Source organism: Trachypithecus francoisi, unplaced genomic scaffold (assembly GCF_009764315.1).
Source record: "Trachypithecus francoisi isolate TF-2019V2 unplaced genomic scaffold, Tfra_2.0 Lachesis_group0, whole genome shotgun sequence".
In the NCBI taxonomy this organism is placed as follows: domain Eukaryota; kingdom Metazoa; phylum Chordata; class Mammalia; order Primates; family Cercopithecidae; genus Trachypithecus; species Trachypithecus francoisi.
Window position 1 is genome coordinate 142,361,397 of NW_022681453.1, and position 22,843 is coordinate 142,384,239.

At 48.9% G+C, this 22,843-nt stretch overlaps 1 protein-coding gene across 7 annotated transcripts in view; it reads right to left on the reverse strand.

Moving 5' to 3' along the window:
- The window catches only part of ZDHHC3 (zinc finger DHHC-type palmitoyltransferase 3), a 61,681-nt gene that overhangs the window by 3,418 nt on the left and 35,420 nt on the right, over positions 1-22,843 (reverse strand). For 2 of the 7 annotated variants that reach the window (XM_033212305.1, XM_033212304.1), the window contains 4 exons: positions 15,671-15,767; positions 14,895-14,976; positions 14,685-14,768; positions 11,149-11,279 (listed from right to left, as the gene is read on the reverse strand). In XM_033212305.1, the coding sequence (XP_033068196.1) occupies positions 11,149-11,279; positions 14,685-14,768; positions 14,895-14,976; positions 15,671-15,767 (394 nt within the window). Of the gene's footprint in view, positions 1-1,721; positions 2,067-7,074; positions 8,739-11,148; positions 11,280-14,684; positions 14,769-14,894; positions 14,977-15,670; positions 15,768-22,843 lie in introns of those variants that run through there. The other 5 variants (XM_033212309.1, XM_033212306.1, XM_033212308.1 and 2 more) reach the window with 4 other exon arrangements.

A 22,843-nucleotide genomic window follows, 5' to 3' on the forward strand; every position in this document is an offset into this window, starting at 1 on the left:
TGCTCAGGCCTGCTCATGCAGCAGATCCACCCTGCAGCCTCTTCCAAGCTGTCAACTCACCTGCCTCTGGGTGTCAGCTGCAACTCAGCCACCAGGCCACAGAAAGGGTGTTGGGGTGGGGAGATGCCCAGAGGAGGTAAAGACATGGCCAGGCCAGCTCTCCAGGCCCACAACACTCTGCACAGAGGCTTTTGACCCTCCAGTGGGGGCACTGCTTTCTCCATCTCTTCTGGAAGCCAAGGGAATTTGCTGTGGGTTTGCCGGGCTTGGGCACTGCTCATTCACATGACTCAAGAAAGATCTCTGTGTATCTAGCTCTAGGTTTTCTCTTCCACACAAGATCGTTACACAACTGGCACAATCCTTTGTTATGCAGAAAGAGAAACTGAGGCACACACACAGTCTGGGATCTGATGGTACCCTACGCCAATTCTTCTCCAGCACTTTTTCTTCCCACACCATCTCAGAGATTTATGACTCTTGACTTTGGAATCAATTCTAAGTTAAAAAAATCGGATCACAAAAGTATATCCTCATAAGATACTTATCAATTACAAAGGGAAAAACAGTACCTTAATAGTAGGGAAGAAACAATGCGGGTACCACCTTCACCCAATGATCAAAGTTAACATCACAATAATAATGAAACGTATCAACACCATGTGCCTCCTGATACGGTGCAACGAGGACACATTGCTTCAGCAGTGCTCCTGTCCCAAATGCCTAACCTCAATCTAATCATGAGAAAAACATCAAAAACACAATCTGAAGGACAGCCTAAAGAATACCTGCCCTACATCTTCAAAAGGGTCAAAGACCCTTTTGATGAAAAGATTTTGGAACCAGATAGACCTGGTGGTACAAAACATTGTGAATGCATTAAATGTACACTGTAAAATGGCTAATTTTATGTTACAGGAATTTCACCTCAATTTTTAAAAAGGGTCAAGGTCATGAAAGACAAAGGAAGACTGAGGCACTGTCACAAACTGGAGGAGACTAAGGAGACATCGCAAATGATGCAGTGTGGGATCCTGGAACAGAAAAGGGTGTTAATGGGACAACAGGAGAAATGTGAATAAGGTACGTACATTAGTTAAGGGTATGGTGTTGCCAATGTCCAGGGTTTTATATTTGTGTTATGGTTGTATAAAATATTTACCTTTGGTGAGACTGATTGAAGGGTACATGGGAACTCTTTGTACTGTTTTTGTCACATTTTTCTAAGTCTGAAGTTATTTCACAAAAAGTTTAAAAATAATCAATAATCAGACAAAGATTTATGCAATACAAACTTGAACACTGAATTATAATAATGCAAAGTTGGAAACGAGAAATGCCCAATAACGATGGTTAAGCAAATGATTCTGTAACACTATGCAGCTGGAAAAGATGGTTTATTTTTTTTTTTATTTTTTATTTTTTATTTTTTTTTTGAGGCGGAGTCTCGCTCTGTCGCCCGGACTGGAGTGCAGTGGCCGGATCTCAGCTCACTGCAAGCTCCGCCTCCCGGGTTTCCGCCATTCTCCTGCCTCAGCCTCCCGAGTAGCTGGGACTACAGGCGCCCGCCACCTCGCCCGGCTAGTTTTTGTATTTTTAGTAGAGACGGGGTTTCACCGTATTAGCCAGGATGGTCTCGATCTCCTGACCTCGTGATCCGCCCGTCTCGGCCTCCCAAAGTGCTGGGATTACAGGCTTGAGCCACCGTGCCCGGCCGAAAAGATGGTTTAATATCGTTTTACATGACATTAGAACATTTGTGTGGTTACTGTTGGGGATGGAATTCTAGATGATTTGTATTTATTTCTGTAGACTTCTCACATAGTCCAAGTTTTACCAATGAGCCAATGTTACTTTTATAATCAGAACAAAAACAGCTGTTTCAGAACATGGATCTTGTTGACACAAGTCTAGAGGGACCTTCATGTGGGTCATGAACACGGGATGCCATGCTGCTTCCTGACTGGCCCCTCGCCAGGCCTCCCTTCTTGGCACAGAAGCAGTGACCAGCTGAGATGATTTGCTCTGGGCATTCTGCATTCCCTTCCTGGGTGATTGTCTGCAGCCTGTCGAGAAAGAGGCTTTAACTTGATAGCACAAGAGCTGGGACATCACCATATGGCAGATCCAGCTACAGAGGAGACACCCAGAAATGACAGATTGGCTGCATCCATACTGACTTGGACTCAAAGCCATGACCACAGGTTTTTATAGCCTCCTTGTGAGGAGGTGGGTATGAGTATTGATGATTGGCAGATGGGGAAGAAACAGAAGTTCCAAGAGGCCATGACAGTGGCCAAGGCTCATCTAGCTTGTTATGTATCAGAACTGGGAGCAGAAGTAGTGTCGTTTTTTTCTGCCCAATATGTTTCCAGCTCTACTGCAAATCACCACTGTGCCGAGGCTGAGCTCAGTGAGAAGGGGAATGAAGCCAAGAGCCCACAGGATGATTATTTGCCATTCTTGTGGCATGCTCTCAGATAGGCACTCTTGGATTATACTCAACCTCCTCACCAAGCTCATAAAAGTATTCCAGACAGAGCCTGGCCTGTCTACCAGAGGTCTTCAGCAGTAAAGTGGACAAACGTTCAGGGAGTGTTGACTTTTGAGTCCGGAAAGAAAATATTGCAAACAAATCTGATGTATAAAAATGGGCTGAGGGCTGCTTTTTCCTGGTAGGACTCAATTTTGAGTTTTATGTGGATTTAAAGGAATCTTGCAGGCAAAGTTCTTAAACTTGAGGTTTGCAGAGGAGCAGTAATACTAACTTCAGGCTCAAGAGAACAAACAAAAATTGTTGATGCCTGGTAAGGGGGTCATAGTCGACACCAGCAGCTCTTGCAAAGGGTGTGTGAGGGGCCTTTTGGCTCAGGTCAGCCTGGGTGATACATGAGCTGTGATCTGTGAACAAACTCACCAACACTCCAAAATGAATGTATTAGGACTAAGGCTTCCGAGGAAGGAAGAGTCTGTGCAGACTCAGCTGAGCCCCACAGAGCGAGAACAGGCTGTTCCCTGCTCCCTGTATCATCAGATGTAGAAAGCCAGAGCCTCAGGGAGCAGTCTATGCAAATGTGTCTCTTCATAGCTGGGCAGATAGCACTGTCTCTCTTCATCAGAGATTTCTTTTTTTTTTTTTTTTTTTTGAGACGGAGTCTCGCTCTGTCGCCCAGGCTAGAGTGCAGTGGCCGGATCTCAGCTCACTGCAAGCTCCGCCTCCCAGGTTTACACCATTCTCCTGCCTCAGCCTCCCGAGTAACTGGGACTACAGGGGCCCGCCACCTTGCCCGGCTAGTTTTTTTTGTATTTTTTAGTAGAGACGGGGGTTCACCGGGTTAGCTAGATGGTCTCGATCTCCTGACCCCGTGATCCGCCCGTCTCGGCCTCCCAAAGTGCTGGGATTACAGGCTTGAGCCACTGCGCACGGCCAGAGATTTCATACCTCTATATTGTAATCCACAAGAGGAAACATTTTTCTGTTTCATTCCAGAACACATATACACACAATCCTCTAAGCTTCATAAAACAATACTTACCCTGCAATATGTAATGCATTAAACATTTTTCTTGAAAAACATGCTGGTTGCAAACCATGAACAGTTGTGACTGATGGTTTGAAAAGCACAGCTCTAACACAGCTAACACTTATAGAGCCATACCAGGGCCAGACACTATACATTCCCATTCATCACCCTCATGTAATGCTTCCATTAACTTTGTGATTTAGATTATCATTCCCGTTTTACAGATGAAAAAACTGAGACTTAAAGAAGTTACTGCTCAAGGTCATATTTTGGTAGTAGGTATGGTAATAAGTAGCCAAGCAGAGATTTGAACCAAAGACTGAAGCCAGGACCCAAATATTGGTCACCAGACGATATGGCCTCAGCTGCAGAAATTCAGGGCATCCTTATGTCGGTGTTAGAGCACATGCGGCCCCCTGAAGGCTTTTGGCAAACTTCCCTCTGCAGCGCCTGTCATCACTCCTTGGATCAGCATCATCGGCTCCTCCTGTGTGCCACAACAGAGCGGGATCCCTGGGGACCACTCTGCTACGGCAATCACGCTGCTCAAGTCAGCAAGATGTTTTCTTGAGGGAGAGGGTGAGAAAAAGAAGGTTCAGGTTGGGAGCACACTGGTCAGAGGCTTGTTTCTGCTTCACCGTGAATTCTGTCTCTTCTGTGAGGTGATCCTAAGTCAGATATGTATTTAAAGAATATAAGAAAAAGTCACACGGGTGTTTAAACCCGTATGTGGAAAGCAAAGGTCAGGACATGTACAGGTCACGTATCTGGGCTGCTACAATGCTCTTGGCTCTAGACTGCTCACCGGCCACCACTCCCATCTGGAGGTCCCTTGGTTCTATGCTTTTCTCTTTCCCTTCCGGGCTGGTTCTTCACCCAAAGGGCCCTTGGTCTAGAGATGGGTTCCACTGATGAGATGCACAAGGAGTGGTGGGCAGGCTAATACTTTGGATCCGCCTCATACAGACTTTCTTTGATGTCTTGGCAGTTGTTTGTTGGGGAGGCCGCAGGTTATGAGGCAAGGCGGTCTCAGTGGCTTCTCAGTGGAGGGAACACGTGCCTGTCTCACCATCAGCACACCCCGACTGCACTATGCTGAGCCCGGCAGCACACAGGACCCATATCACCAGCAGGCATCAGGGACCACCTGAGGAGGGACCCCTGCAAGCCCCAAGTGGATTCTCAAACTTGATAGTCAGAATCACTTTGGAGGGCTGTGAAGACACAGACCGCTGGGCCCCACTGTTTCTGGTTCGGTAGCCTGGGGTGGGGACGGAGCATGTGCATTTCTAACGAGTTCTCAGGGGATGCTGATGTTGGTGTTGCTGGTCTGGCAACCTCAAGAACACCTTTGAGGAGGATTCTAGCAAAATCTTTCTCTCTTCACATTTCTTTGATATTGAAGGGCACCTTCTAGGTGGGGCCCCTTCCCTTTACTGGCTGGCTCACCCTCTAAACTGATGTACTGCAAGTCTTGAAGAGAGAGAAATTTAAAACCCATTAGTCTGGCTGAGAAAGCCCAGCTCAGCCCCCCCGGAGAGGAGCTTCTGTGTAATGCCAACCTCACATATGTGTTTAAAATGTTTGTTAATTTACCTCACCTGAACGGTTTCTGCATTAGGGGACGGTGGATTTTTTTTTTTTTTTTTTTTTTTGAGAAGGAGTCTTGCTCTGTAGCCCGGGCTGGAGTGCAGTGGCCGGATCTCGGCTCACTGCAAGCTCCGCCTCCCGGGTTTACGCCATTCTCCTGCCTCAGCCTCCCGAGTAGCTGGGACTACAGGCGCCCGCCACCTCGCTCGGCTAGTTTTTTGTATTTGTTTTTAGTAGAGACGGGGTTTCACCATGTTAGCCAGGATGGTCTCGATCTCCTGACCTCGTGATCCGCCCGTCTCGGCCTCCCAAAGTGCTGGGATTACAGGCGTGAGCCACCGCGCCCGGCCGGGGGACGGTGGATTTTAACTATTTGAGTGGCCTAGCCAGATGAGCAAAAGCTAATACTTGGGGCTCTTTCAACAAGAAGTACGGGGCTGGGCCCAGTGGCTCATGCCTGTAATCCCAAGACTTTGGGAGGCTAAGGCAGGACAATTGCTTGAGGCCAGGCATTTGAGACTGGCTGGGGCAACACAGCGAGACCCTGACTCTATTAAAAAACAACAAAATTAGCCAGGCATGGTAGTACATGCCTGTAGCCCTAGATACTCAGGAGGCCAAGGCACAAGAATCACTTGAGCCCAGGAGTTCAAGGCTGCAGTGAGCTCTAATTGTGCCACTGCACTCCAGCCTGGGTGAGAGCAAGACCTTGTCTCTAACAAAAAAGAGGAAGTATTACCAAGCCCAAGCAAATATGCATAGATCACAGATTTGCTTGGATCTAAGCCTTTTGCATATTCAGTCTGGTTGCCATGAACACAAACCTGACACCTAACCCAACGAGCCACATCTTTATTTTTCACTTCCACTCCCCAGAGCCCATGCTCTGAAAGACAGTGGCTACTACTGGTTCATTTTCCCATGAGTTCACCGAACAGTACTATTAGAACTCCTGTGTCCAAGCCAAAAGTTGGGGCGACTTTGTGTAGAAAGATGTCCTCTTTCATTGTATCTGGAAATGCTGAGGAGAGCTCAGGGATGCTTTTTCTTCCTATGTGGAAGCCAGGCCGGGAACCAATCACTATCCTGCAAATGATGGCCACATTCCTCAGTCATTGTGCTCTCGGCAAACTGTTATCAGTCTGAATAAAAATGAAACAAAAATGCCAGGAACCTTGGAGTATTCCTATCTTCTGAGTGCAACTGGTTTGAGAGCTCAGAAACATTGACTCTTTCTAGCCAAGGCCTATACAAACCCAGAGGCAGAATCTTATAGGATATCTGAAGGAACCCCACTGTGTTGGAAAGATAAACATAGTATGCACAATTTCAAAGGATGAGTTTCTATTTTTAGGACTAAAAAAAAGTCAGTGCATCTTCAGCACTGTCTGCTGCATTCCTTAGAAATGCCAGGGGAAAAAGAACTAACCTGTCTCACTTTAAAAAATGCCCTAGAGGATGGAGTATTACCAATCTCTCTCCCCTAGGGGAGGCCCAGAGCTGCAGCCCCGCTCTAGTCATTTAATACAATCACACTTCTTTCATATACCTAAGTGAACTGTATATTAAGAAAAAAATTTTTTAAAAGCATATGGAGAACAAATGCTATCAACTTGATCTAAAACAGCATTCTTTTAAAAAAACCGTAGCATCTCAGCCTTGCCCGTATCGCATGAATAGCACCGTAGGGGCGAGTCAAAGTTAACTGACTCAGGAAAGCTCTTAGGAAAGCCCATCAACACACAGGAATTGATTCAGGCTGCAGAAAGCCAAGGAAAGAGGCCTGGTGGGGCAAGCTGGTTCAAGAGAGGACCATATATGTATTTTAAAACCAAAAAAATAAAGTATCCTCATTCAAGAGACGGAGCAATGAAACACCCAATCGGAGAAAACTCAAGTAGATTGTGGACAGTTGGCCTCCCGCTGACAGTAACACCTCAAGAGAGATAGCTACATCAGAAGAGGTTTTGGAAAAATTTTATTGCCTTTTGTTTCCATGTGGAAGCACGGACAGATTGAAAAGAGGCAGCATGTACCACTTACTTTTCTGAAAAATCACATGGCTAGATTCACTTTCGCCCTACCCAGGACAGGACTGAATAAACCTTATCTGCTACCCCCACCCCAAGCAAAAGCTAAAAAAGGGGGTTTCTGGCAATTGCTTAAAAAACAAATCAATGTGTGAGAATTCCCAGATGGTCAATAATCATATTTGTCATCCTTGTACTTGGAGGGCACTCTCTACCTCCTCCAAACAAGACTGACACAGGAAGTGCCTCTCAAATGGAAAATCTATTCCGTCCCAGTGCCACAGGCATAGGTGTGGCTGTGGATTCCAGCCAATGGTATGGCCATATGTCAACTTTGAAAAGGTGGGGACTGTGAGGTAACCCCAGCATCATGGTCATCTCCATGCCAGGACAACAGTCTCCCAGGTTAAAATATAGATAAGACACAGGTACGTGCACATTTATGGGGGTTAAATATCAGAAAGTGAATCCACTTTGAAGTTTATAAAATGAGAAGGGGATGATGGCAGGGCTGTATGTGTCGGGCACTGGTGCCTATTGCAGTCAGAATCCACACTGCTTAAGTGACATCTTGCTGGGGAAGAAAGGGAGAGGGGGTGGTGAGAGAGGAAGCAGATGTAACAAAGGAAAAGGTAGCTCGCCTGAAATTGTGTAATTTTTTCCCCTCTTGATTGTATAAGGCATTTTGAACTGGAAAAATGTCTTTCCTTCACACTCTTCCAAATAATCACAGGGAATATAAGTGCTGATTTAGAATACAAATAAGACCTCTTTCATCTCTCTCCCCACTCCGCCGCAAAATCATTCTACACACCCCAAGCCCAAAAAGTACAAGGCAGGTCATTGCTTTGCGAGTTAGGAGGCAAACTGTGTCCAGCTGGGGGATGAGGTCGCTGTGCCAAGGTCCCTTCCGAAGGCTCCAGCCCTGATTCTGCCCTTCTCAGGCCTCAAGGGGTGCATCCGTCTTCAGTGAGGTTTTAAGTCCCATTGGGGAGCCCGTCACTGCCTCCTGGGCAGTGGGAGGTCAGGGCCCTCCTGGCTTGCCCATGCATCCCCTGCCAGGTGTCCGAACTATTCCATCCATGCACAGCGTCACATCCACTCAGTTAGTAGAATGGGCACAGCCCGAGACAGCACCCTCTGTATTAGTCATGCCAGACAGACAGCAGAGAGAAACCAGAGGCCAGAGAAGTGATTTTAAAAGGAAAAGAGAGGAGCTTCGGTCACCAAAAGAAATCGAAAGGATGGTTTTTAAAAAATAAAATGTGGGGACTTTTTTTTTTTCTCTGCAATGCTCAGCCATTTTACTTGAGACATAAAAAAAGTTTTAAGAGTAGTTGTTTTGCTTTTTCGATTGAAACATTCATGAGAACAGATGGGACGGTAGTGCTGTGGTGTGGGCTTGTGTCTGAGTGGCCATGCTGGTTGGGGTCCTTCAGACCACATACTGGTACGGGTCTGCCTTCCCTTGGTCTGGCGTGGCAAAAGGGCTGGCCCAGCCTAGAGAGAAGGGGTGGCCAAAAACGGCTTTCATGTTCATCCATTTTGTTTTTTTAGCCCATCTTCTCTCTTCCTTTTTCAATTGTTCTATTCCCTGAAAACAAGAACAATCATACTTTCAGTCAAGCCCTGCATTGCTGTGGTTTTTTGGGGGGGGATGTCCACAGTGAGAGGTGAATGGAGTAAATATTTTCTTTTTAAAGCAACAAAGCTATCTACATAATACATCTTTCTCATAAAATGTGTTACTAAAAAAATTTCTCCTTTTCTTGGTGGGCACTCATTCACAAGTCCCTCCAAGAAGGGAGGGAAAAAGCAGCATTATCAGCAGCGCAGACGCCGCTGCGTCTAAGTATGCCAGGCCAGGGTGTGTCGCGTCTCTCCAGCTCTGGCCCCTCGCTGAGCTCTGCAGAGGCACTCTTCAGAAACTCTATGCTGGGCTGTGGATGGAGTGCTATGAAGGGTTTGTCACTAGAGGCCTCAGAGCTGTTGGGAGCTCGCAATCATCATAACCAATGATGGCCGTTAATCTGGGAGAGGTTTCTAGGAAGTTTGAAGCTACCATGACCACTTTGCAGACAAAAAAAAGTAACAAATCAAATGACTGCTCTGGCGCTGTGCATCTCACTAGCCTGGGGGATTAAGCAGCACAGACTGAGAAGGTTGAATAGGAGTGACAGACCACGAATGAGGGAGGAAGTCACCATAGAGGAGGAAGGAGGAGGGATTAGTACAGGTTAGAGGGTGGCATGGCCAGGCCAGCCAGCCTGGCATGGCAAAGGTCTTCCTAGTGGCTCCTGTGGGGAGAAGCGTGGTGGAGACCTACGCAGCAGCTGTCACAGAGCCGGTGCCGCTTCCCCTGCTAAGTCTCAGGAAAAAACTGGGGCTGGGGGAAGAGCTGCTTCCTCCCCCTCTCCCTTCGATGGAGCTGGTCAAAGGGCAGAGCGTGAGAACAGGGCCCCTGCCCAGAGGGACAGGAGAGAAGCAGCCTGGCAGAAGCCTGGCCAGGGGTCTGTCTGCTGTGGTCTCTAGTAAAGAGGTGCTGGGAGGACAGCCGAATTTGTGTCTGTCTTCACAACCCAGGGACGTGGGAAGGACACAGGGCAAAGGGAAGACACACTTTCCCAGGTGGGGCACGGCCCTCCAGCTTTCTCCTTTCCTTCCAACATAATTCTCTTTAGGAATAGTCTTCTCAGGGAAGAACGGCTAGGACTGGGGCCGTGAGAGCTTGCCTTCTGGTTCCCCCAGACCGTGACCTGGCAGTATCCCAATGGCAGGCGGGTCCTGAAAGAATCCCCATCGGGTTCCCTGTAGATCTTATGCAGAAAAGTTGGTCACGGTTACCGCTTGGATACAGGGCTGGATCTAAACCACTGGCTACTAGTTTTACAGAAACTCCTTTGAAATGACATCAGTTTTTATAAAAGAAAAAATGTTGCCAAAAGCCCCGCAACCTTCTAAAAATTGCCAAAAGACACGAACAATGGTGCTCTGGCAGTGGGCAGCACTGGCCCTTCTTTGCTCTGCACATGCTCCTCTTAGCCCACAGGGGAAGGCGCCCAGCAGCAGTGGGAGGATGTTGTCGTCCTATGAGCACACTCGTAACGCTGACTACCCATAGGCCCAAACCTTCACCCAGAGCCCTAGACCACTGGTGAGAGCTGACCCTGAGAGGGCCTCAGGACATCAGGAGTCGTACAGGGATGGCTCTCAGCCTCATGGCTCTGCTTGCTCCTCACACCCAGAGCTAAGTGCCGCCCCTTCTTCCTATGTAAATCCCCAGAGAAATGCCCATATCACAGCCAGGCATTGACCACCTTGAGGTTTTCAGACACTTTAGGAAGGTCAGGAGATAGCAACAGGGGCACCAAGGGAATAGGCCCCAGTCTGGCACAGCCAGCAGCCTCAAAGCTTCCAGCGAAGGTGCTGTGAGCAGATGGGAGGTGGGGGTGGGGGTGAGAAGGCAGTGGACGAGGACCAGGGCTGGGCCGGACAGAGATGACCCAGAGGCCAGGTAAAAGCCTGCTGCCCTGGGGGCTCAAGGCAGACCTGTCTCCTGACTCTGCCCTCAGGACCCAGGCATGGCTGGCAAGCTGACCTGCCTGTCCCAGCTGGGTTAGGGCACCCTGTCAACCACTCTATTTCAAGCCTGTGGCCCCCAGATGGGAAGGGTGCCCTCAGTGCCTAGTGGAGTGTCTAATGCAGTACAGCATAAAGGAAGACCTGTCATGGGGGGATGGAAGGAAATGTGGTAAAGGCAGCCTTTCAGCCACGGTTGCTGGGCCGCACTCCTGGTGTGATCTGCTGTGGCTGCCCCAAGGCTGGAGGACTTGTGTGTGGATGAAGACGACCCAAATGTAACTGCAAACAAAGGAACTGTGCCCTGCACACCAGGGGCCTGACCACTGGGCTCCGGTCTGACTGTGAGCAGCTCTCCCAGCAACACTGACCCTGGGTCCTCCCCATCCCCAGGTGCGGAAATGGCGGGCAGAGCGCCTGCTTACCGTCTCATCTGTGCAGATGGAGTGCACCTGGGTCCCAAACATCACGGATGTGAAAATGAGGAAGAGTAGGCCCTCAAAGCACAGCAGGATGAGGAGAATCACTGTCGTGGGTGGAGAGAAGGAGCTGCACTCTGAAAGAGAAGAAGTACATGGGGCTTGGTGCTGCCACCCACTGCCCGCTGCCCAGGCTCACCGCCCCACTGGGCTCCCACTCTCCCTCCCGCCTGCAGGCCTTCATTCCTCCTGGGTGCCACAGGTCTCTGGCCTCCAGGCTACGGTAAGAATCATCCTGGCCGACTCAACAGGCCAGGCCCCAGTCGGGGCTTCCCTTCCCTAACACAAATCATTCGTTCACTGCCTCCAGTGCCAAGCACAGTGCCTGACACCTGGAAGGGCCCAGGAAGGCCTCTGAAGTGAGGCAGGAAGGCCTGACGACACCACAGTGGACCCTCCTCTCCTCAGAGAGCACAATGCAGGTACCCAGGTGGAGATGCCTGTCCAGTCCTGCTATGGCCATAGGTTTTCTGGGCATTCCCGTATGACATGCTGCCCCTCTAGACCCCATCAGCTCACAGGCAGCTGTGGAGGATCACTTGGTGGCTTTGGGATTTTAAGCTTGGCAGGGGCAGTTGATGCCGGGGCTCAGCCTTGACTACAGTGTGAGGTAATGCACTGCCCCTGCTCCCAGGGACATCTGTAGCACCGAGGCCATCAGTGCCAAAGGCCAGGGAGTTGACCAAAGAGGCATGGGCCCAGAGTAGGGGCTTTCACTGTCCTGGCCTCCAGCCCCGGGGACCTGAGGCCAGTCCCGCCATCTTCAGGCCTCCGCCCACTCCACTGTAAGGCAGTGAGATTTGACGAGACGTATGGTTTGCTTTTAAGCAGCAGTCTTTTGTCTGAACGAAGTCTAAGTCAGAAACCCAGCGCATGGAAGAGAAAAGCGAAGGTGCTGTGGAGATAGTGGGGGTGAGCAGGGAGGGGCCTGGAAGGTGGCCTGGGAGATGGTACTGGCAGACAGGCTAGGCCCCTTGGTCGGCACTCTTCACCTAAGAACTTCTGTGCCTCAGTGCAGTTGCCCATGCTGGCTGAGCCTGGGCTATGGTTCGTTTCTCGTTGCTTCCATACTTGTGTCTGTTACCCTGGCTGGAAAGATCAGATCCTGGAGGGCAGAGTCGGGCTTCACTGATTCTGGGAATTAAGGGAGTAAGCACTCCATTCAAGCCGTCCTGCTGGCTCCCCCAGGGGAATGTCAGGAGGGGCAAGGGAGGTCAAATGTGGGAATGAGCTTGGAAAGATACCAAACACCATGTGGGTGACAGGTAAGAAGCATCTCATCTACAATGCGTATCTCCTCAGGTTTCCCTGGGAACTTATTGATGCCTCTGAATGATTTCTCTTCTTGGCTCCTTGTGGGGCAGGGCTTGGTTGGGGTGGCCACCAGCCTGATGGGCTGGCCGTGGGTAGCTACAAGTATGATGGCCTTGCGTTGGGCAGGGTGTTGGGGAGAATGAAAGGCTCTGACATGTGGCAGACACCATGAGGTGCAAATCCTGGCACCAATTCCTGATCATGAACTCTAACGACAAGGCCCACACTAATACTCTGTTCCAGGCCCTGTGTCTTTCCTGTCCTTTGCACTGTGGAGTTACCTGTTTCTGTCTGTACTTGTTTGATAGCCGCCTCTCCCACTACACTTCAAACTCCAGGAGGAGAGGGACTTTGTTTTGCTCGCTGCCGTACAACCAGCCTTGGGACAGCGCCTGACAACAAAAGGATCCGGGCAAGAGGTTTGGGCTTTCTGAGATTGTGTTTTCCTTGCTGTACCGGGGGATGCTTAAGAATTCATGAAAGAACATCTGCACAGTTTGGCCTTGGCCTGGCAGGAGCACATGGGGGTGCCTGCTGGACAAAGCACCTCCTTCTTATCTGCTTCTGCTGCCCTGGAGCTGATGGCAGAGCCCAGGGCCATGGCCTGTTCTCCCTTCTTGCAAATCAGCAAGCATCATTCCTCTGTGGGCTGGGCCTCAGGAATTACCAATGGAGTTTGGGGAGGTAGGAATCAGATCAGGGAGTGTGGAACCACCTCCTTATCCTTCCTTAAATATCAACTCAAAGTGCCCTAATCCCGGGGGACAGCCCTCTGCCCCCCACTCACACCAGCTCCTATGGCCCAACAGCTTCACCAGGGCTGAGTAGTGAGGGCAGTAACAGTCATATACAGTCAACTCTCAGGCCTCAACTTTGGGGACTGACCTGTGCCTTCCCAGCCTAGTTGCCATAGAAGCTGGGTGCCTGAAGCCCACTCCATCAGGAATCTTGACCACAGTTAATCAAGAGCATGGCTGGGAGGACCCTGACCATTGGAGTCAACTGACAGGGCTAAAAACCTTGCCCCAGACCTAGGCTTGAACTATAGGCCCTCTTCTTAGCTGAGTGATCTTGGGAACTTGTTCATCCTCTGTGGGCCGCAGCTTTTGTCATCTGCAAAGTGGGAAGCATCCCTCCTACCTTGCAGGCTGGTTGTAAAGGCAAAACAATGCACCGCTCAAAAAGCCCTTTGGGCCATTCCTGGCTCCCAGTAGGCATTAATGAAATGGTCCCTTCCAGCACCATTCCATGACAGGGACATTTTGCCTCACTGACAGCCTGCGCTACCCCATCACCTGCCCACGTCTGTTAACTTGATGAGAGGTGGGAGGTGTTTGGGATGATAAAATATCCTAATTGGACTCTCCTGTCAAGTCACCAAGGCCACATCTGGAGTAGATCTGGTTCCCCAGGCCTAGCAGAAGGCATGTACTTCAGAATGCTCACCAAGTGATCAGGAACTTGCTGGCGACTCACCTAGATAGGCAGAATGGCAAGTTCTGCACATACCCACTCACCCCTACCCTCCTTCCTCTCCTCTCTCTATTGTCTGCTAGCTTGACCTCTGCCATCTGACTTATGCCAGAATTGTGGGAAGAAGTCAGCATGAATAGGAAGAGCAAAAGTTCTAAAGACAGTGAAATAAAAAAAGGAGGTCCATGGAGGGAAAAGCAGAGGAAATACAATGTTCCTTGCTCAAGACGTTTGCCTCACAGACTGTGAGTGTGAAAGAGCCAGCCCAGTAGGTGGCCTCTCATTTCTTTTCCTCCAGCATCTATTGTTTTCCTTCAGGATCTGTGCAATCTTCTGGCTGGAGTTTCTTCCTCAGTATTTGCACATTTCAGTGGGATGCCTCTAAAGCAGGAAGAATTATCTACAATCTTAATGTAAATTCACGATTATCAGTGTAAGCAGTTAAAAAACAACCATCACAAAAACCAAACAAATAAAGAAACTCCATGTCCTAGCCAGAAAGTAAAAAATGAATCTCTGCAAGACTGGAATAAAATGACCTTTGAATTAAGTGCCTCATGGAAAGACAGAAAACAAAACTTCTCTCCCAGCACGGCTCCCACGCACTGGAACCGGCCTCTGTGCTTGCTTGGGGCCTGCATTTTCCCTGGGCACGCTCAGTCCAGAGGGTCTGTCTGTCCAACTCACGACTTTACCTGTCGAACTGACATTAAGGGGCTGCATTTTTTCATGAAGAGAGATTCCAGCCTCTGCCATTTCTTCCCTGTTCAGTCCATAGGCTTTCAGGAGATTTAATAAAATGAGGTTGGCCCCGGGTACCATGAAGGAAACAAAGAGCCTCCCTGCCCCCACTCAGGTCACACACCCACCCTGGAGCAGGGAGGAAAGCCTCGGCACATACTCACTTGTCCAATCTTCTTCAAAGCAATGCAGGAAGTGGAATCCCACCATGATGAGGGCGTGCAAGGAAATGAGAGCTATGTACATCTGAAACAGGAAAGCAGTGCAGATACCATTGTTGTAAGAATCCTCTGACCTCATGGGCTCCCGGGACAGGGGCACTCAGAACTTGCCACTCGGGAACACTTAGCTAGGCCGAGGCCTGACCAGGAGGGACCAGGGGGCCAGCTAGTGATTCCCTACAGATCCTCCTACCCCCAGCCCTGGGTCAAGTGAGCAGCCATCTGCGGGAGTATGTGGAACCAGAACAGAAACAAGCCCGTCTCCCAGGCATGACCTGGGCTCCAGGCAGTCTCAGCTGCCTGGGACAGGGGTTCAAGTCTGCTGTATCTCCTCCCTTGAAAAGTCAGGGTACTGACTGCTGAGGGCCCTTCTAGTTCTTGCACTAAGTAGACTCCACCTACCTGCAGCTCAGGATTTGAGGTCATCACCCAAACTGCCTTCTTGAGCTACTTAGGTCCAACACTTGGCATGGGAGCCCAGAATACAGCCCTTGCTCATAGCTAATCAACTTGAATCAATTTTCTAAACGCTCAAGGGAAGGGCTTAGGAACAGGCACTTGTTGAGCCAGAGAGATCTTTGGCAGGAAGGTGGAGATCTACAGGGCCAGGCAGTATTCTAAACAGTAGCAAAGAACATCGTGAATGCTGAGAATTTTCAAAGGAACAAAGTGCTCCATTGCTTCTTGGGGGGCGGGGCAGAATTTGGAAGCTGACTTACTGTAAACAGGACGAAGTACTTCTGGTTGTTCTCGCCGACACAGTTGTTGACCCACGGACAGTGGTGGTCCATCTTCCGAATGCACCGCTTACAAACACTGAAACAGCCCACAGGTCAGACCTTTAGGGTGTCCCCATGGTGTTGGGAGGGCCCTGGGGAACACAGAACCCATGGCACCTGCTCCACTCCTCTGAAATGGCTTCCTTGGGTACTGCCAGGGATTTTCCTGGGTGTGTGTCACATGGGGCTTGGGAGACAGGGTCAGGACCCCGGGGTGGCAGTCATTCCAGACAGGGGTACAGAGTCATTCTCCAAAGCCTCTTAGCTTGCTTAGCACATAAATAGGACAGAACTGACATGGCTAAGAAAGAGGCTGCTCTCCTGAGGTAATGGGGCTTACAATTTGGTTTCCTGAGGGAAAAAGAATGAAGTAGTTTCAAAAACTTGACCAAGTGGGCTAAGATTTGGAGAATGGCTGCTACTTATTTCCCCAAAAGACCAGACCACCAAGGGCTGGGTGGAAGTTCTAGAAACACTACGAGGTGCTACCAGGGAGGGCCAGGTACCTCCACCAAGGAAGGACAAAGGACAGAAGAGAGGGCTATTTCAGAGCAAGATCAAGGACAGCAGGAAGCCCAGCTCCAAAAACTTTTTGGCTCTAAGATGACATCCATTGAGCCAAAAAAAAAAAAAAAAGCGGAAAAGTCATTTGAGTCCAGGCACAGGGGCTCCTGCCTGTAATCCCAGCACTTTGGGAAGCTGAGGCGGGCAGATCATCTGAGGTCAGAAGTTTAAGACCAGCCTGACCAACATGGTGAAACCCTATCTCTACCAAAAATACAAAAATTAGCCGGGCGTGGTGGTGCACGCCTGTAATCCCAGCTACTTGGGAGGTTGAGGCAGGAGAATCACTTGAACCCGGAAGGCAGAGGTTGCAGTGAGCTAAGATCGTGTCATTGCACCACACCCTAGCCTGGATAACAAGAGCAAAACTCTGTCTCTCCCCACCCCCCCCAAAAAAAGTCATTTGAGCTTAACTGTCGACCAGATCATTTCATTAATTTGCACATTTCTAACATTATTGGGATAATTCTTGGGCTGAGCCTGTTTCAAGCTTATTTGATAGCAAGCACAAACCCACTCCTCCTTTGGACAATACAAAGTAATAATATGAAACAAGTGTCCAGGACTACTGGGGGCTTGAAAGCAACTGCTTCCCAAAGCTCAAGTTTAGAAAGACTCATTTGCCATGAGAAAGAAAAAAAAAACTTTTTATCTGAGGAATGTGAGCCTGTTTAATTACTAGGCCTAGAGAAGCACTGAAATATGACAGCCTGTGACAGCAGTCACATCTCACACCCCACCTTTGAGATAAATAATTACCTTTTTTTTTTTTGTTAGATAGGATCTCCCTCTGTCACCCAGACTAGAGTGCAGTGGTGCGATCATGACTCACTGTAACTTCCCAAGTTCCAGCAATCCTTCCACCTCAGCCTTCCAAATAGCTGGGACCACAGCGCACGCCACCACACCCAGCTAATTTTTTTGTATTCTTGATAGAGATGGGGTTGCCCAGGTGGGTCTCAAACTCCTGAGCTCAAGCAATCCGCCTGCCTTGGCCTCCCAAAGTGCTGGGATGACAGGCATGAGCCATTGTGCCCAGCAAATAATGACCTCTTGAAGCTACTAGCTATGTGGGCTCTAGACTGATGCCAAGTAGCCATGGAATGACACACACTCTATAGTTCAACAATGTATAGCCAATCACTAATCAATGTTATTTCTGTAAGCCAATGACAGTTCCTGTCAAACAGCTTTGTATCAGCCCCTTTTTCCCCTTTCCCTTTAAAAACCTGCTTGTAAATGGGGAAAAGACTCCCTATTCAATAAATGGTACTGGGGATAACTGGCTAGTCATATGCAGAAGGTTGAAGCTGGACCCCTTCCTTACACCATACACAAAAATCAACCCAAAATGGACTAAAGACGTAAATGTAAAATCCAACACTATAAAAACCCTGGAAGACAATGTAGGCAATATCATCCTGGACACAGGAATGGGCTAAGATTTCATGACAAAGACACCAAAAGCAAAAATTGACAAATGGGATCTAATTAAACTAAGAAGCTTCTGCACAGCAACAGAAACTATCAACAGAGTAAACAGACAACCTACAGAATGGGAGGAAATACTTGCAAACTATGCATCTGACAAAGGTCCAATTATCTAGCAACCATAAGGAAATTAAACAAATTTACAAGAGAAAACCAATCCCACTAAAAAGTAGGCAAAGGACACGAACAGACACTTTTCAAAAGAAGACGTACATGTGGCCAACAAGCATATGAAGAAAAAGCTCAGTATCACTGATCATCAGAGAAGTGCAAATCAAAATCACAATGAGATACCATCTCACACCAGTCAGAATGGCACTATTAAAAAGTCAAAAAACAACAGATGCTGGCGAGGGTGCGGATCCAAGGGAACACTGACACACTGTTAGTGGGAGTGTAAACTCATTCAACCACTGTGGAAAGCAGTGTGGCAATTCCTCAAAGAGCTAAAAGCAGAACTACCATTCAACCCAGCAATCCCATGACTAGATACATATCCAGCGGAATAGAAATCCTTCTACCATAAAGACACATGCATGCAAACGTTCACTGCAGCACTATTCACAATAGCAAAGACACGGAATCAACCTAAATGCCCATCAACCTAAATGATGACAGAGTGGCTAGAGATGGGGTACATATACACCATGGAATACTATGCGGCCACAAAGAAGGGAACAACAGACACCAGGGTCTACCTGAAGGTGGAGGGTAGGAGAGAGAGGGCCAGAAAAGATAACTATTGGGTACTGGGCTTAATACCTGAGTGATGAAATAATATGTACAACAAACACCCATCACACGAGTTTATCCACATAACAAACGTTCACATGTACCCCCAAACCTAAAATAAAAGTTAAAAAACCTCCCAAAAACCTGCTTGAACAAAGGCAACTTGAAAGTATGTTTCAGGCTGCAGTCCTCAATGTTGGCCCAAATAAACTCTCTCGATTAATTTTGCCTGTTTCTTTCTTTAGGTCACCAGCCAAAAGATGTGTTCATTGACAATTTTTTTTCAATTCATTATTTTAATGAATTCTAGTCTCCTTTTTATTATCTTGGGGACATTATTTATTCAAAACAGGTTGAAATGCTATAAACAAAGCTTTGAAATAATACAATTGTATTTCCTTTCTAAAAGGTCCTTAGTTCAAGGCCAGGTGTGGTGACTCACGCCTGTAATCCTAGCACTCTGGGAGGCCGAGGCAGGCAGATTACTTGAGCTCAGGAGTTCAAGACAGCCTGGGTAACATGGCGAGACCCAGTCTCTAACAAAAATACAAAACATTAGCCGGGTGTGGTAGTGTGCACCTGTGGTCCCAGCTACTCGGGAGGCTGAGGTGGGAGAATCGCTTGAGCCTGGGGTGGGGAGAGAAGGTTGCAGTGAGCTGTGATTATGCCATTGCGCCCCAGCCTGGGTGACAGAGCAAGACCTTGTCTCCAAAAAAAAAAAAAAAAAAAAATTCCTTAGTTCTGCTGGGCATGGTGGCTCATGCCTATAATCCCAGCACTTAGGGAGGCCAAGGTGGGAGGATTGCTTGAGCTCAGGAGTTTGAGACCAGCCTGGGCAACACAGTGAGACCCTGTGTCTAAAAATAAGTTTTTTTTTTTTTTTTTAAAGCTCTTGGCTTTCAGCTCAGAGGCAGCTAAGGTGCAACCTTCTTCGGTTGTCCCAAATCTGGGTTCATCCAACACCAGCTGCCTCTACCATGCCGCTGAAGTTCGACCTCAATGAGATCAAAGTTGTATAGCTGAGGTACACCAGGAGTGAAGTCAGTGCCATCCTATGTGGGCCCCCAAGATCGCGGCCCGCCCCCCCCACCAAGTCTGTCCCCAAAAAAGGTTGGTGATGACATTGCCAAAGCAACTAGTGACTGGAAGGGTCAGAGGCTTACAGTGAAACTGATCATTCAGAACAGATAGGCCCAGATAGACATGGTACCTTCTGCCTCTGCCCTGATCATTAAAGCCCTCAAGGAACCGCTGCGAGACAGAAACAGAAAAACGTTAAACACAGCGGAAACACCACTTTTCTTTTTTGGAGACAAGAGTCTCGCTCTGTTGCCCAGGCTGGAGTGCAATGGTGTGATCTCGGCTCACTGCAAGCTCCAACTCCCAGGTTCAAGTGATTCTCCTGCCTCAGCTTCCCAAGTAGATGGGACTACAGGCATGTGCCACCAAGCCAGGCTAATTTTCATATTTTCAGTAGAGACAGGATTTCACCATGTTGGCCAGACTAGTCTTTAACTCCTCACCTCAAGTGATCCACCCGCCTCACCCCCCCAAAGTGCTGGGCGGGCTCATAGGCGTGAGCCACCGTGCCCGGCCGGAAATACCACCTTTGATGAGATTGTCAACATTGCTCTACAGATGCGGCACTGACCTTTAGCCAGACAACTCTCTGGAACCATTAAAGGGATTCTGGGGACTGCCCAGTCTGTGGGCTGCCAAGTTGATGGCCACCACCCTCATGACATCGCAGATGACATTAACAGTGGTGCGGTGGAGTGCCCAGCTACTTAGAAGCACAAAGGAAGACATTTCAATAAAAGATATTTGACAACTAGAAATAAAAATTAATAAAAATTTAAAAAGTTCCTGAGTTCACACCAGCTTTCCTCTTCACTAGCTTCCATAACAAATTTTACTTTGCGTTCTTGAAAAAGTGCAGAGTGGGCAATGGCAGGTGGACGCTGGAGGAAGGGCTGGGCATTGGGGCCTTGCTGGATCACACTCACACCACAGTGCTGGCTAAGCTCTTGCTGACCAGTTGGAAGGACAGGGAAAGCACAGGAGAAGCTCCGCTGGGCTGGAGATGTGCTGTCCCCTGGATTCCAGAACCTGGAAGCAAAGACTACTCCGGAGGAGTCCTCCACCACAGTGCTCACTCGCAGCCCAAGGAGAAGATGTGTGTGTTTCAAAGCCTTGCATGAACTTTGGTGGCAATGCAGACCTGAGTCCGCTGAGCTACCCTGGTCAAACTGGCTAACTTGGAGCCTCCAGTTTCCCTTCTGTACAAAATAAGTTTATTATAAGGAATACATGAGACAGATAACGTGCCTGGCTTAGACGATGTGTGGATTCATACTGGTCTCCACCCTTGCTCTTTTCCACAACTTCAAAGGGCCTCACTAACACAGGCATGTTGGGAATGGGCATATTTCAGAGATGCCGGCCTGGTTCCAGAATTTCCCTGGGGACCAGGAGGGCAAGATAAGAAAAGGAGACACAAAAGGGACATGGAGGTAACAAAGAGCAAGCTAAGTACCAGCAAGTCCACTAGCCACTCTGTTTCTCTCTCTCTCTCTGTTACCAATTTAAAAAATACATATGAATATATATGTAAGTATATATATATATAATATATTTTTTTAAATTGGTAACGCCTGTTCCCAGTACACAATTTTAAAAGTGCAGATAAGTAAACAGTGCCGAGTGAGTACTCCCTGCATCCTAGGCCTCAGGCACCAGGTGCCATGCTCCCTCTATAGACCCTGTTTCTGGCATGTTCCTCCAGAGACCAGTACCTCTGGGTTTCTACACTTGATCTTAGCCAAAAGGCCGAGAAGCGATTACCTCTGGGTTTCTTAATCCCCTCCCCATCTGGGGAACAAACTCCTGAGAGTAACCACCTCTCTGCTCCTGGCTCCTGAGCAGTTTCTCTTTCATCTGCACTTATTTTTTTTTTTTTTTGAGACGGAGTCTTGCTCTGTCACCCAGGCTGGAGTGCAGTGGCCAGATCTCAGCTCACTGCATGCTCTGCCTCCCGGGTTTACGCCCTTCTCCTGCCTCAGCCTCCCAAGTAGCTGGGACTACAGGCGCCCGCCACCTCGCCCGGCTAGTTTTTTGTATTTTTTAGTAGAGACGGGGTTTCACCGTGTTAGCCAGGATAGTCTCGATCTCCTGACCTCTTGATCCGCCCGTCTCGGCCTCCCAAAGTGCTGGGATTACAGGCTTGAGCCACCGCGCCCGGCCCATCTGCACTTATTTTTAAAAGGGTTTTCAAGTGGGTGCTCTTGAGACAGTGTTGGCTCAGTGGCAGAGAGGTGCCAAGTGGCTGCACATCCTCTGAAGGCTGCCGAAGAGTTTAAACAAGCTCTTACAGCAAAGCTATTCTTCCCTCTCCTCCCAGCCTCTCTGGAGACAAGGCGTGAATACCAGGAAGCTGGGTTTCTCAATGGGCTGAGTCTCACTGGGCTTCCAAATTAGAAAGATACACACCTCAGGGAACAGGGAGAGTGAGTACAGCCTGCCGAGGGCCACAAGTGTTGGTCTAAAAGGCCGGTCCCTGAGTTTTCTGTTTTCAAAGATATGAAATGCCAAACCCACACTACCCTTCTTGGGCCAGGTGGTGTGTAGACTGGGTGGGGTGAGGCCCATCCCACGGTGGCTGGAGGCACTGCTCAGAGGCTGAGCTGCTCACAGAGGCCTGAAGGGTGCTGGGGCTGGAGCCTGGAGCAGCCACGGACAGGGACCAGAGGCAGATGCTGAAGGACAGTGAAGGGCATACCACACCCTACCCTGCTTCACCTCAGGCACCATCTGTCATGAGGAAGAAGAAAAAATGTGGGCCTCCCCCCACAACTCCTGACTCCCCACAGGGAATCAATCACCTCAGAGCCAGCTGTTTTCCCGGCCCCCACTGCATGCACATGGGCAGGGGGCTCAGCAGTGTTCTCTTCCTAGGCATAGCAGGGCAGCCCAAACACAAGGCCAAGGAAAGCTCATAGTTCACAGACTGAGAGCCTCTTCCACACACTCGCTCAGCCATCTTCCCCGTTTTGGCTGTGGATGGCCTCAATGCCTGAAGCCCTTTCTTCATTCTTTCCACTTGGCAAAATCTACCTTATCCTCTAAGGGTCCTTCTTGTTCACAGTCCTCTCCTGGCATTCCTTTCTGGCACTAATTCCAGAGTCTTGTGGATGAGATGCTGTAAACTTGTGAGCTCCCATGGCACAGGGACCAAGTGTGCAATAACAATCACAGAAAAGACCAAATACCCTAATTGGAGGTATTTGCGCCCTGGCCTTCCAGGTTTCCCAGGCTCCTTCTATGTTT